At 42.9% G+C, this 14,962-nt stretch overlaps 1 protein-coding gene across 2 annotated transcripts in view; it reads right to left on the bottom strand.

The window, feature by feature from the left end:
- Positions 1 to 3,636: 3,636 nt before the first annotated feature.
- nfkb1 (nuclear factor of kappa light polypeptide gene enhancer in B-cells 1) overlaps positions 3,637 to 14,962 on the bottom strand; it is a 55,963-nt gene continuing 44,637 nt past the window's right edge. For both annotated transcript variants that reach the window (XM_038699792.1, XM_038699793.1), the window contains exons 18-24: positions 13,527 to 13,696; positions 13,274 to 13,376; positions 11,363 to 11,502; positions 9,719 to 9,782; positions 6,191 to 6,354; positions 5,964 to 6,096; positions 3,637 to 5,866 (exon numbers count right to left, since the gene is read on the bottom strand). In XM_038699792.1, coding sequence (XP_038555720.1) covers positions 5,772 to 5,866; positions 5,964 to 6,096; positions 6,191 to 6,354; positions 9,719 to 9,782; positions 11,363 to 11,502; positions 13,274 to 13,376; positions 13,527 to 13,696 — 869 coding nt within the window. In that variant the 3' untranslated portion in view covers positions 3,637 to 5,771. The remainder of the gene's footprint in view (positions 5,867 to 5,963; positions 6,097 to 6,190; positions 6,355 to 9,718; positions 9,783 to 11,362; positions 11,503 to 13,273; positions 13,377 to 13,526; positions 13,697 to 14,962) is intronic.

The following is a 14,962-nucleotide window of genomic DNA, read 5'->3' as shown; positions in this document are numbered from 1 at the left end:
AGATTAACTTTAATATCCACTGGGGGAAAATGTGTCTTGGTTATCAGTGGCATGCGATGCTGCAGTAACACACAATAACTACATGTGCGCAATACAATCTGTTCCAAACGTTTACAACAGGAGACATCACCACCTGAGTAATGCTGAAAACCACCGAGGGATTCTGTTCAGTTCCACCTGATGCTCATAAAATCCCAAACAACAAAACAGATATAATATATAATTAATGTACTATAAGAGAGTGGAACAGGAGGTGTGGGGGATGTAATAAAGCATGATGATCGCAAACGTCTGTCTAAAGTTGCGAGGGCTAGAAAACAGTGAACTTTAAATGAAACCTTGATCGTATGAGTCTCCTCTTTAACCCCCTACATGAAGCACAAATCCAGTTTAATCACCAGGTTGTGTCCTGTTTGTTAACAAATGTGAAATGTTTTCCTAGATTTATGCTAAGCTAAGCTAACCACATCCTGACTCCAGGTCCGTACTGAAAAAATGACACACTCATTACACATCATCATCATACTGTGCTGCTTTCCCCTCCTGAACTTTACTCTGGAGAAACGTTTCTCCTTGTTAATTTAACTTCTAACATGTTTTTCTTTACTTGTTCCTGTCTGTCCTCTCGTGCCAATAATGATTAAAAGTGAAATTTAATGAGTTAAAAGTTTTCAGTAGTATTTTACACGTGCGAGGAATCGGTTCTGGTGATTAGGTGCTAGACATAAACACAAAGATTGATGGATGGTTTGAACCTTCCTCAAACATTTTCTGGCAATCGATTGAACAAGAATCGCTTCATCCTTTGAGGCTGCAGGACTTGCCATTTGCAGGTATTACCAAAGAGTATATTACTTCATTTGGGAACCATTATAAATGTTCTTAGGGAACAGTCCTGCAAGTTTCTTGGAGAAAAGCATAAATTTCATAAATCCTCCCCTATTTGGCACAGCAAGTATCTTCTAACAGGCTCTAAACCTTTTGTTTTCCCCTCCTGGTCAAATAAAGGTGTTTACGTCTTTTCAACCTCTCTGTAATTTTTATTCCCTTCCCGGTTTGTCTTATTTATTTTTTTATCTTAAGTTGCGCTCTGCTCCTGGGCGGATGGTGTCTCATAGGATTCAGAGATGGGTAACCATCCCGCGCTTGAACACTACAGAAATCTACACCAAATCAGGGTGTGGTTACTAAATTGTATTTGCTATGCATAGGGCTCCAGTTTTCTATCAGTCTGGAGTAGGGAGCTGGGTGAAATTGGATTGGGATACTATTTGGAATAATATTTTAATATTTGGCTCATCAGTTAATAATACTACTCATTTTTTGATGAAGCTTTCTATTAATAAATTGTGTAATAAATGTGGAACAGCCTTTATTATGTGGCAATTACAGCCACATGTTTTGGGAGTGTCCACATGGGGCTCTGGATATAAATAGTAAAAGTGCTCTGGAGGTTTTTGTTGGTTAATCTGGGGTTCCATCACCGCTCAGTGGATAAGATGTGACCCGGGTTCAATCCCCCACTGTGACCCATCCACCAGTGTGTCCCTGAGCAAGACACTTAACCCCTCCAGAGGCGTGCGACCTCTGACACGTACAGCAGCTGTAAGTCGCTTTGGATAAAAGCGTCGGCTAAATGAAGAAATGTAAAAGTAAATCTGCCTTCGTCCGCCGGGGCTTCTGTTGCTGGCAGATGACTCAGGTGTGGCGCTTGACACGCACCAGAGAAGAAGTTTAATGGCAGCATTATTTTGAAAGGTTGGTTTGAAGTGAACAGTAATTATATCTCTGCCTGGATGCTTTTGTTTTAGAACGTGCTTCAGCAAGATTTCACAATGCAACCATATACACAATCAGTCGCTGGTCAGCTGCTTTTCATTTTGTTAAATTGTTTACTGGATATTTTTTGCGTAATGTTTTGGGTGGTATGTGGTGGTAATTAATTGTTTTATGTTGTGGGTGCCCCCTTAGTTGTATTAGCTTGATTTGCATCTTCACTGTTTATGTATGTCTGTGTTTGATGTTAATAATGAATGTGTTGGTGTTTGTTTATTTATTATTTGTTTGTTTTGTTGTTAAAATGGAAACATTTAACAAAAAGTAATAAAAAAACATACATAAACAGATTTAAACGTATTTAAATATGAAGGAATCAGATGCAAGTTATAAAGAATTGTAGAACTTTGTGTAAACAAAAAACAAAATATATACGTGTGTATTACTCCGGATTTGTTTTGTGTAAACATATCACAGGGGGAGAAGATTTCTATTTAATTAAATATGTAAGATATAATTTATATAGATATAAAATTGACAAAACATTAAAATAAAAAAGGAATCTGGCAGTTCAGTGATTTTTGTTCTTCCTGTTCACAGTTCTGTGACTTGGATCAGCTGACCTGTCCCACGCTGACACCTAGTGGCCGTGTGCAGCAGGTACACTCTGCTCAGGATTGTTTCACAAGGTTTCACAGTAATAGAAAATGTCATAAATGATTATTAAGACCTTCACAGACGTGAACTGCAACCAAAAACAGCAACAGTGGTTTTAATATTAATTTATTAAACTATTAAATCTGGTTGTATTGAACCCTGAGAGCAGGAGGACATTTCTGCCGATGACTGGAAACATGCAAAACAAAATATAAGTTACTTAATAAATTATATTCACGCCTTTTTTATTTTGTACACAAGTTACATAATAAATTATATAGAAACACTGGGGAAAGGAAGGATACTGTGATGGACACTCAGCTCTTAAGCTCAGGAGTTTTGATGAGGGACCATCAATATTTTACTGTTGGAATGACACAAAATCACTGTTATTATCAAGCTCTTTGTGAGGACATATTAGTTAAAATTCTAATTAAAAGATTTTTATAAATTGCTCTCATGTCGTTCACCTGTGTTGATTGAACAGGTGATTCATTTGTTTTACATACATTTTGAATAGAAAATAATTGCCGTGTTTTGGGAGATGTTAGTTCATCTTCTATTTTATATTAATATTTTCAGTTTCTTTTAATAACTTTTATTATGTTTTAGTACTTCTTCTATTTTATATGAATATTTTAATGTAATAATTCATTTTAATGTTATAAATAAAAACGTTAAAACCTTCAGGAGGAGCTGGAACCATCTGATATTTTTTACTCAAAAGGTTCTTTTTTTTTTTCAGTCAGTCGACTTAATTGATTAATCAGCTGATCGTTCCAGCTGTACTCTGATATTATTGTAATACTACCTATTGACCCAAGCTGTCGGATAAATGGAGTACAAAGGACAATACTTCCACCTGGGATACAGAAGGAGAAACTTTGAACTCGAAGGTGTGAGCTGATGGTTTTGTTCTCTTCAGATCAGCAGGAGTCAAACTGCTCGTCACTAACAGCAGCAGAGAAGTACAGAACAGATTTTCTGCTTGGACTAATTAAGGTATAAACGTGTTTCTAGCGTGGGGCCAGAATCTCGACTTAGCAAACCCCGAAATTTCACAAATGACATGAAATACTATTTAAAATATCGCATTAATACAAACAGCCGAGTTATCAGGCACCATTTACTTCTGTGTAGCCTGAGAAGCAAAAGTCAAATTTAAGTAATTTAATTACAGCTAAATGAACATAAACAACACACTTTAAGTATATATATAAAACTTTATTTAAAAAATAACAATACAAACAATGAAAAGCTCATGTTGAACTGTACAGTGCAGAGCAAAGATATAAATATGAGAGAGACGCTTTGGTTTCACACTGAGAAAACTCCTCCTCACAGCTCTGGATTGTTTCCCACAATGCCTTGCACTGTGTTCTGTCTCTTCTGATAACAGTTTGCTCACACTTCCAGTCTTTGTGCTGAAACATCTTCTTATCGAACGCAGAGGAAGACTAAACAGACTGAAGAACATTTTTTAAAACAAGTTCATCTTGCTATTAAAACGTTTTATGAGTTATTTTTTGTTTGGGTGAGACGAACAGAAATTAAATGGCCCTTAAAATTAAAAAACACTAAACAGATTTTTTTAATAATCAATCTTTACAACACGCACACACTTAAAAGGACAGTTTCAGACTAAGTCTGTCTTAAAGGGTGAATTCTGTATTTTCAAACCTGGACCCTACCTGTCCCTACGTACTTGCTTTTAACTATGCGTTTGCAAGATGGCTGCCACGCGTATCCTGCGTTCCTTTGGAGCGTACGTTGTGCACGTCTCCAGTAACGAGTAGTATGTAGCTGCAGTACCAGAGGTTGCGGTTGCAGGACTTTAATCCTTGGACCTGAACAGCATTTCTAGGACCCTTGTTTACTTTGATACTGCCGGCTAGCTGACGGGCTAGCTAGCTATGTTACTCTTGACAGCCCCCCCGAAGCCAGTTATCATCACCGAGTGTGTGTGCCTAAGTTATTGATTATTTGCGTGTCGACCGGTTAACCCTACAGCTAGCAGACCTCCTTCGTGTTGCTGTGCATTACCGCCACCACTCCACTAGATGGCGCTGTCGCAAAAGAACTGCGGTCCAGGATTGCGGGGGATCCTGAAACTGCAGCTTGATAATATTACCAGGAATTAACGCTACGCGTCCACGAGATGCAGTTCACCTCCTGTTCCACACACAGCAGCCCAGGAGGTGGCGGTGTGCAGGTTAGCAAACCAACCGCTATTAAACGCAAAAGAAGAAGAAGAAGAAGGTCAGCAGCAGACTTTAAATAAGGAGATTCATGTTTACACAAAAACTCCTGGAACTAGTTCACAATTACAGAGATCGTTAAAATCACAACCTCCTCGAGTGTCGCCGTGTTTGGTTTGTTTACGATGTGCAAATTCGGAGGTCGTCAAGGACGATAATCCGGTGTCGGCGAGGGATGATCTGCCCCCTAGTGGATCCACGTTTAATTCTCAAGGTACACGCAAAGTACGCAGGCAAGTATGTGAACGATGTAATTTGCACAAGCCCTTTAGAGGACGTTGTGTCACTGCGGCAGCCTGCAGCTCGCTCAGGACTGGACCAGGTTTAAAACACGTCCCAATTAATCACAGACACACAAAAACATGGGAAAATAAGGTCCTGCTTAAAAAATACAGAAGTCTCCCTTTAAGACGACGCTTGCATGTCCATGAGAAGAAGAGTTGTCTCCGGGCCGAGATGGAGGACAGAACAAGTCTTTGCACGGACACGACCTTTAGGGCACATCAGCCTCTTTACAATCATTCCAGTATTAATAGCACCTTTGGCCCCAGACGCTGGACGTCAGCTGAACGCCTCATCGGGAAGGCCGGAAATCTTAAAATCCACCCGCCCAGCCGCCAACACCTGGTTCCAAACAAGGGTCAGTGGATCATTAAGTCGAACTAATCAATTTCTTTTTCTACCACGGGACAGTCGAGGGGCTCGTTTACACAATTTGCCGCCGAGCCCCCCGAGGAGCCGGGTTCATTTCATAAGGAACAGATTTACATTCTTTGGTTGGGCTGCTGGAGTGTAGTGTGGGCGCAAAACATCAAACCAAATATTTCTTTTTTCTACAGAACAAGAATCAATCGCTCACTTTTTAAAACTCACGTCAGCTGAACGGCTGCGACTTTGTCTTCTGTCTCGTCGGGGTTTAAAAAATGAAACACAGTCGAACACATGTAATTAAAAACAGCTTAAAAGGTTTTGTGATGAGAAACATTCATGGAGAGGAGGAGTGTTTCCTCTGAGGGACCAGCTCAGCCGATCCATCGCCGGATGGCGGGTGAACGGGGGGGTCGCCGGCCAATGAGATCGTTACGCTGTGGAGAGCTCCACCCCGCTGTCACACACCCCGCTGTCGATCCGAACGTCCACCTTCAGGTCCTGGACCTGAGCGCACAGAGCCTCGCCTGCGGGGAGAAAAGAAAACACAGCAGAGTGACGGGTTGTCACGGTGACCAACAGGACCGAGGGATAAGCGGTCACGTGACCCGTCCGTCTGCTCACCGCTCGTCTCGTCGGCCGCCTGCGTTTCCTGGTCGCCGAGGTGACGCAGCGCCTCCTCCAGGACGCTCAGCGCTCTGCACTCTCCCACTGACCTCAGACCGGCCAGCAGATCCCGGACCGTCCCGCCTGAAACCTGCAGGACAGAAAAACACGGAGGTCAGAGGTCACGACAGGAGGAGCGGAGGCGTGTCATGGCGAAGGAGTAACACAGTCATCGTGTGTGTTACCTCGTAGCTGTCCAGCAGTGTTTTGGCGGGGGAGGGGCTCAGTCTGAAGGCCGTGTTGAGGATCCCGAGACCCAGACCGTGAGCCAGATTCTCCCAGCATCCTTCGCTCTCCAGAGCACGACACACTTCCTGCTTCACCTCCATGTCCAGGCTCGCCAGGTCGCCTACACACACACACACACATTTATATGAACAGTCCAGGCTTCTCCTCCACTTTCATGTACAGCTCGCTTTAGTTAAAGGTCAGAGGTCACAGACCCGGTTTTGTTGCGTCCTCAGCACGGCTTCACCGCCCCACAGACGGCGTTCTGCCTGACGTGAGCTGCGTTCACTGACGGTTCACTTTAGTTTAGTTAAATGTGGCCCACATCTCAACGAAGTGTGAACTGACCACGGGCTGAATAACACGACGTCACACGCAGCACGCTGTCGTACAGAAGGAAACGCGGGGGCCACCGAGGTTAGCGTCTACGGTTTTATTTTTAAGTTGATTTCATTCAGAACAGAATTCATGAGCACATGATAACGAGAACTGACTAGTCCACTGACCAACTGCATCGCTGCTGTACTACGTGTCTGAGCTCCATCTAGAACAGAAGAACGACGGTGGGCGCTCTAGAGTGACGTGAGCGTCGCACGAATCCAATCTGACCGTCCAGACTGGAGTCACAAATCTGATGTGGACCACATGAGACTAGGGACGCAACCATTACAGATTTTGTTGGTACGATTGTAGTCTGAGAAATAATCACGGTTTCACGATTATTCTGCATGAATTTATTTCACAACACTAGTAATAAATAAGTATTAATATAAGAGGAATATTGACTTTATTTCTCCACCAGCGGAAATTGTTATCCTATTTTACTGTCATGAGAATTTTAAGCGGACTTTCGAAATGTTGCAAAAGAGAAACAAAAAAAAAAAAGAAATTGCGACATGTGTGCGTTTCCATCAGCTGGTTTGGAGCGAATAAACCAGGCTGCGGCGAGCGTCGTTACGTCAGTAGTTGACGTTACACACGGCTGTAATAAACAAGAAGTCCGGGTTCCAAACCAGAAACAGAACTGGTCACATGAAGCTGAGGGCGTTAATATTTTATTACACTCAGTAGAAGCAGCGTTCATTGAGATTCAGCAAGTGTGCAGAACAAAAGGATCTGAGAAGGACCTTTAAGAGGTGAACGCATCGTTCGGCAGAACAGCTGATGAAGGCTTCCTGCCCAGATCTGCACCCACCTCTTTTCTCAGCACAAATGAGCGTCACCGGCCGCGAGCTGCGGGAACTCGCCAGGCGTGCAGAACTCTGCACAACCGGGCGAGACGCCGACAGCAGAAACAGCTGATCAGACGTGAGTTACAAGTTCACTACGTCAGAACTTACTCGGTAAAAGTGTTTCCATCTCCCGTTTAGAGCATTTACTCACCTCAAGCGAGCAGAAAAACTTTAGTGAAATGAAGGAGTTTTTTTTTTATTTTGCCGTTTCATCAACCTTTTCTAACACGACACTTCAAAATGCGCATTAAAAAACGTTGATGGAAAGACGGCTACTGTCATCAACTCTCATCCAAACGTATCTTTTAGTCAAAATGATGATGAAATTGAGAACCTCTCTCACGCAGTGTTATTAATAACTGAAATGCAGGTAGTTTGCAGTCCTGGAAGTCTGTCAGCTCCTGATGTTAGTGTTTCACACCTGGCAACAGACGGGAGGAGGCCACAGGATGTAACGGTAAATGTTCAGTGACTAAAGGTCTGCAGAGGACGACGTCCTTCCATAAAGGCCCTTTCAGAAAAGAAGCGATTTGCTCTGCGTGGAAGCTGCTCAGCGCAAGCTGGTCGTGCGGTGCGCGTTGCTCGACGCGGCAACGACCCGCCCTGACGCTGCTGAAGCCACTGAAAATAATGGGCCTCAGTGCAGCAGTGCTGTTGTTGCTGTGGGTCTGAAACAATAACAACTGCTTACCAACCTGCCACGTTATTTAACTCCGTTATTATGTATTGCCTTTACTTGGGTGTCCCGCAGGTGCTGCATCAAGTTTAATGTAGGTATTCGTTCCTTTAGCAGCAACCTTTCAACGGCAAGTTTTTGAACAGGTGATCCGTCACCTCTTAAATAACGCCCGGGTCAGACTTGGTGTAAAGTTACCCAAACTGCTGCCTTCAGTCGTTTCTTTGGTGGAAATAAAACTTGAGAGTTTAGCCGGTGTGCAGTAGAAGCCTCCATGTCTCTGATATGCACGGCACTTGGAGCTGGTGCACCGCTGCTGTAGCTTTGTTTTCGTTTTGTGCAAGTTGTCACAGCTTCTTTTCGTGCAACAGAAACACTCGGTGTAGCCGAGCCTTTACGATTAATTAACAGTGACGTTTTTAAAGCGCGGTTAAAAGGGAAATCCGGTAATCGCTGAATCCCTACATGTGGCCTGAAAAGATCAGAGTCCATGTGACCTGGGCCCCGTTTCAGAAAGCGGGATTAGTGAAAATTCTGAGTATGTTCAGCCTGAGATGAGGGAAACTCTGGGTTTCTGTTTCGGAGAGTGAGATCAGATAATCCCTAGATCAGTAACTCTGGCAACTGATGCTGTGAACCTCACCTCCTCGGGAGGAAAACAGTTTCTCTCTGACTCCTCCCCTCCTGTCTGACACACCGTTTCATTTCCTCATTCATGCTGTTGATATCAAAGCTCATATCTGAACACATTTACAACTTTAAAAACTTTAAAATCCTGGTCAGACAGGCTGTTGAACATGACGCTTTATGATCAATCTGTCATCAACGTGAGGACAGATCTCCGCACATTTTCATGATTGCCAACCGGCATTTAGTCCCATCAGGTTCCAGCTTATTAAATATAGCCTTCCTATTTAAAATCGAATGGGCTGGAGGAGAATTCCAGCACTTTATCATTCATTAAGGAAAGTCCAGTCTGGTAAATGATGAATGAGCAGCGCTGTGTAGCAGTTATATAATGTTAGCGTACTGATCTTCCACTCCTGCGTTTTAGAGCCTATCAGGTTCCGCGTTGGCAGCATTCACATTTGTAGCTCCACCCGATTGAAATGGAGGCTCTGCCTTTATTTACCGTTGCCATGGTGAATCGTAATATCGGTGCTCCATTGATGAGGCTTTTTTTCATCCCCACGCACGCGTTTCCATCAGGCTCAGCATGCTCAGAGCTGACTGAACTTATTCTGATCAGCTGTTCTGGAACCGAAAACTCAGAGTTTCCCACCTCAGGCTCAGGCAGAGCTCAGGGTTTGTTAAGCCTGCTTTCTGAAACAGGGCCCTGGGCTGTTCATGCCGTTATAAACACATCAGATCTGAGTCACATGAGCAGAAACATCAGTCTGAACAGAGCCTTTGTTGTCTTGCTCAGATTTTGCCCATTTGGTCATTTGGTCTCGATTTTTGTGGGTTAGTAGGCTGCGTAGTTGAATCAGGTCGCTTAAAAGCATCGTCTAGAATGATCAGCTTGCAATCCGCAGCCTGAACGCCGCGTGTCCGCTGCAACCTTGCTGTAAACTCACCTTGAGGAGGGACAGCAGCTCTCTGTGGAGGTTCGTACTCTTTCCCATTCAGAAGCTCCAACACCTGCAAACACAGAAACATTTTCAGTCCAGCGATGGAGCACATAAGCTGAGTCACGCTTAGTTTCCGCCCCCAAGTGGCCAGAAACCACCAACTGCAGTTTTGAGAATACAGACGTGTATCTCCAGAGGACGTGATCTTTGTGGCGTATATTTTCTTTAAGGAAGTATTACTGAAAGAGCGATAGACCACAACTCTACATCACTGCAGCAAGGTTCAGAGGCTGCAGAGTTGGTCACTAACATGATAGCTGCCCCCTATTTCCTGGAAAAACCTAAAATAAATCAGTAATATCTCCTCAACCATCAGACCTAGATGCATAATCCTGGTCTCCTTTGACAGGTCTGAAGCTGAGGAATATGAATCAACTGTAAATAAACCTATTTATTTTTCTATTAAGAGTAAATGGAGATGCAATAAAGGCAAATGTGATATTTTCATCCTCGCCTGGTATGAAATCCATATTTTAATAGTAATATCGCTATTAAAACCATCATCCAACTCATTATAATGCGCCTGAATATCTTCTATTACACCTGGAATACAACTGTAACTGTAAATTTAATGAAAAGAAACTGATATACATCAGTTACTACACAATCTTTCAAAAATGTACCAGGCGAATGTCCATGTTTTGGCCAGATTTACTGTTTATACGTTCACTTTTATCGGGAGCTTTCTTCAAAACTCTATTTCTGTCAACACAACCACGTTCCAAATAACATCAGGCTTCCAAAAGATTGAAATACTGATAAAAACGGTGAATGTTGATCAATATTCCTGTTTCCAAAAGTGCTCCCGTGCTTCACATGCACACAAGTTGAGAACAGAACAGCCTACAGGGTGAGTGGGCTCTTTCTCTTCGTACTGAAGAGACCAATCGATTGGTTTACTGCACGTCTGTAGCTCCTATGGGTCGGCCAATAGAGGCCGATAAAGACCAACTCCGCCAAAACAGCTCTTCTTCTCTCCTTCACTTTGAGGAGAGAAACAACTTATCAGCTCACTGACCTCACCAAGATGGCGGCCCGCAATGAAGGTCTCTATTGACACGGAAAACAGCTGTTTTTGGACTGAATACAGCAAAAACAACAAAAGTAAGTCAGCGGATGTCACTGTAAATGTATATTGCTGCGTTTGTTGTTGTTGTTAGTCAGCTAATTACTCTGTGAGTTGAGTGATGTGAACAGCTGATCAGAGATGTAGCTGAGCTTTCGTTAGAGTGGTCGGACTTCGGTGTGGGACGAGAGGAGACGTATGTGGAAGGAAACTTGTGCAGCCATGTACCGTGATTACAGAACGACTTGTGTTGTGATATAAGTTCATTTAGATGCTTGGTATCTGATGTGTGTTTGATGTGGATAGAGCCTCCAAGCTTGATGTGTGGTATGCATAGGGTGACAAAATAATATGATCGTCCATGGCCGATACCGGGCAGGTCAGGTACCACTTGGTTAAACTGTAGTTATGATCAGGCTCTTATTTTGAAAGTTGTGTTTCTGCCTCTGGACAAGCGTTAGTGAGCTTTTATATTTCACCAGCAGGTTTCTCTGGAGTCCAGGTGCTAAAGGAAGCCGGCGTACCTGAGTGGTGGCGGCCATGTTGAGCGGAGTGGTACCCGGGATGTAGCCTTCATCTTCATCCTCATCCTCCCTCTCCTCGTCGCAGCACTCCTCGTCCCTGAAGAACAGCGGCTCAAAGTTCTCCTTATGAGGGTCAGCGCCTGAAATCACAAACAGAGAGTGAAGAGTGTTGATCCAGCGGTGGACATCTGTAATATAATTAAATATAATTAATTAAAGCTGCAAGCAGCGTTGGACGGGCCGTCGCACTGTGACGCGCGTCACGGCGTGCCACATCCGCAGCGCTGAATTTTCATGCATTTTGGACGCCTCACAAAGGAGTTAAACGTCACTTTGATGATTGTCACACATGGCTAACTTCACGTTGCCAGTAGGTGGCGCTGTCACTTTAACTGAATATTGGCTTGTAAGGCAATTTATTTTGTATAGCACCATTCAACAAGGTGATTCAAAGTGCTTGTAGATGTGTTCAGGGCGGGACTCTTATCAAACATTGACATCTTGATACAGATGTGAGCATGTACACTGAAGTTACACGAGCTTCCTGTTTCATGGCAAATCACTGATGTTCAACGCCACGCCGACGACACACCCTTTGATGAAAACTCACAGATAGCACAACTTTTCATCGCCAGTGCCTTTAGATTGCGCTGCAAAAATGTACTGTCGATCAAACTCATTTTGTAAGAGGAGTTCATAAAAGTACGGAACGAGTAAATCGCCAAAAATGACCATTCAATTCCAAATGGGCAACTTCCTGTTGGGTTAGGGGTATGGCTCCAAGAAGCTTTTCTGTTGTAGGCCACAAAATCGCTGAAATGTACGACATTTCAACAAAATTGAGCCATTTTGCCTCAATTTGGATCAGCGTTATTAAAGCAATAGCTAGCCTAGCTTAGCATAAAGAGTGGAAGCAGGGGGAAAGAGCTAGCCTGGCTCTGTTCAAAGATTAATAATACATCTTTAAAGCTCACTGATTAATACGTTGTTTCTTTGACTTCTTTCAGACCTTTCAACTGAATCACACTGTCTTCATCAGCAGATGGAGTCATTTTAACAAATCTTGTAGGTGAACCCTGAGTTTGTTTTGTTAAACTACTGTTTTTAAAAAAGGTCAGCATTTAATATTTTTTCAGTTTAGTTCATAGAAATATGCACTAATTTGATGATCACACAAATCCACATTGGCTTTTTTTGGTTTTTATTGTGATAATATCCCAAATAACCAGACATTTACAGAACAGTTTATCAAAATATATTTTTTAATTTATTCAAAATATACCTCTGCATATGACCATCCCCCTCCACCCAGATATTTCCAGATAAAATGCCACATAAAATGAGAATAATAAAAGATATTTAAAAAACAACTCTGTAAACGACTTAAGAAACAGTGTGTAAAGTTATGTTGAGCTAACCGCCTTGAAGAGCGAGGAAAATGACTTGGCGTACAGGAAACGTCATTTTAGAAAGATTAAAGATTAGCTAACGCATTAGAAACAGTTTGTCACATAATCACATTTCTTATAGATATCTGATATACGGACAAGCCAACATTGTGCCTTAGAAAAAAAACTTTCAAACGACACGTGATTCAATAAGGAGCGTTTTAAAAAGACAATGCTAACAAAGATGAAACTTATAGAAAAACAATGATGTTCATGTATATTATTCAAGACTGTTTTGTAGATTTTATGAAAGTATGGCAATAATAATGGTTCCAAATTATCTTGAAATCTGAAAACTGACAGATTGAAGCAAAATCATCATTTTGGACTGTAGCGTCCCGCCTTAAAAAACGTGGACAGGAAATGCTAGCAGTTTCCCCCTGCTCCCAGTCTTTATGCTAAGCTAGGCTAACCACGTCCTAACAGAGGAGGATTCACTGCGAGGCGTCCCTGTGTTTCCTACCTGCAGCCATGAGGAGCGCCGTTAGCTTGATTGAGCCCCGCCCTGCAGCGATGTGGAGAGGCGTGGAGCCATTAAAGGTGCAGCAGTCCACATTGGCGTTTCCCTGATGACAGAAAACATCACACACACGATTAGATCTTACTGGGTACAGCCTGAGCCTGACCAGTTAAACCAGTAAACTCATGTCTGTCACAGGTGTTTTATGGTAAACTCAGGTCTCTGCTCTGATTGGTCGCAGACACCAGGTGTGTACCTCCAGCAGCAGGCAGCCGGCCAGCGACACGTTTTCGGCCTCGGTGGCGAGGTGAAGGGCGGTCCGTCCACTGCTGCGCTCCTGAGCCTCCACGTTAGCCCCGCCCTCCAGCAGCTCTCTGAGAGAAAACAGCTGATTGGCCAGCACTGCCAGGTGGATTGCACACAGACCTGTAACCATGGAAACGGACAGACAGAGGATTGTCAAACATTATTAAGTTGCTGCTGTGTGTGTAACTCGACGTCTGCATCACACTACAGAACAGATTACTGAAACACTGCCACATATCTTGAATGAACAACGTCTCAGAACTACGATACAGGTGTCGACTTTTTGACTTCATATTCGGCAGCTTAGGACAAAGGCTGGTTGTTAGAGGGCTCCAACAGCTGGGGAGGCCCAAAAAGAGCAGTAAACAGCAGGCAAAGTAATAATAATAATAATAATAATAATAATAATAATGATCTTTATTTGTAGAGCACTTTTCAAAAACCAAGTTACAAAGAAATATAAGAAGGCGAGAGGCCATGAAGAGCTTTAAAAGTGATCAATAGAATTTTAAAGTCAATTCTAAAACATACTGGGAGCCAGTGTAATGAAGCTAAAATAGGAGTAATGTGGTCATATTTCTTTGTTCTGGTTAAAAGTTCTGGACAGTCTGGAGTCGATTAAACAGGTGAAAAGGCTGTTGCAATAATCCAGAGATGAAGGCGTGTAAAATGGTCTCGGTGTCCTTAAAAGTCAACATAGATCGAATTTTTGCTATATTTCTAAGTTGATAAAAACATGATTGAACAAGCTTTGTGGTGTGCTGCTCGAAATTTAAATTACTATCAAACCAAACACCAAGGTTCTTTGCCACAGGCTTAATGTGATTTACTAGGGAACCAGCAGATGGCAGTATTTGATTTGCCATCTGCTGGGACCCGATGACCAGGATTTCTGTTTTGTCTGAGTTCAGCTGGAGGAAATTATTTGACATCCATTTTTTAACTTCATAAAGGCAGTTATTAAGTGAACTCAGCATTCCAGGGTCTGTGGATCTGACGGGCAAGTATATTTGTGTGTCATCAGCATAAATATGAAAAGAAATGCCATGTTTATGGATAATATGTCCAAGGGGAGATACAAGGAAAACAAAATGGGTCCTAAGACCGACCCCTGAGGCACACCATATTTAACTGGACAGAACGAGGAGACATAGTTGTTTACAGACACGCAAAACTTCCTATTTGACAGGTAGGATGAAAACCATTCTAGAGCAGTACCAGAGATCCCCACCCAGTGCCTCAGTCTGTCTAACATGATATTGTGATCAATGGTGTCAAAAGCAGCGCTAAGGTCCAGGAGTACCAGGACTGAGCACATGCCTTCATCAGCAGACATTAAAAGGTCATTGGTGACTTTAAGCAGGGCAGTCTCAGTGCTGTGGTACT

Source organism: Micropterus salmoides, unplaced genomic scaffold (genome assembly GCF_014851395.1).
Source record: "Micropterus salmoides isolate LMB-PRFRI ecotype aquatic unplaced genomic scaffold, ASM1485139v1 Ms_hic_scaffold_5, whole genome shotgun sequence".
NCBI lineage: Eukaryota > Metazoa > Chordata > Actinopteri > Centrarchiformes > Centrarchidae > Micropterus > Micropterus salmoides.
Note: the sequence above shows the minus strand (reverse complement) of the source record. Positions and strands in the feature narration are given on the sequence as shown.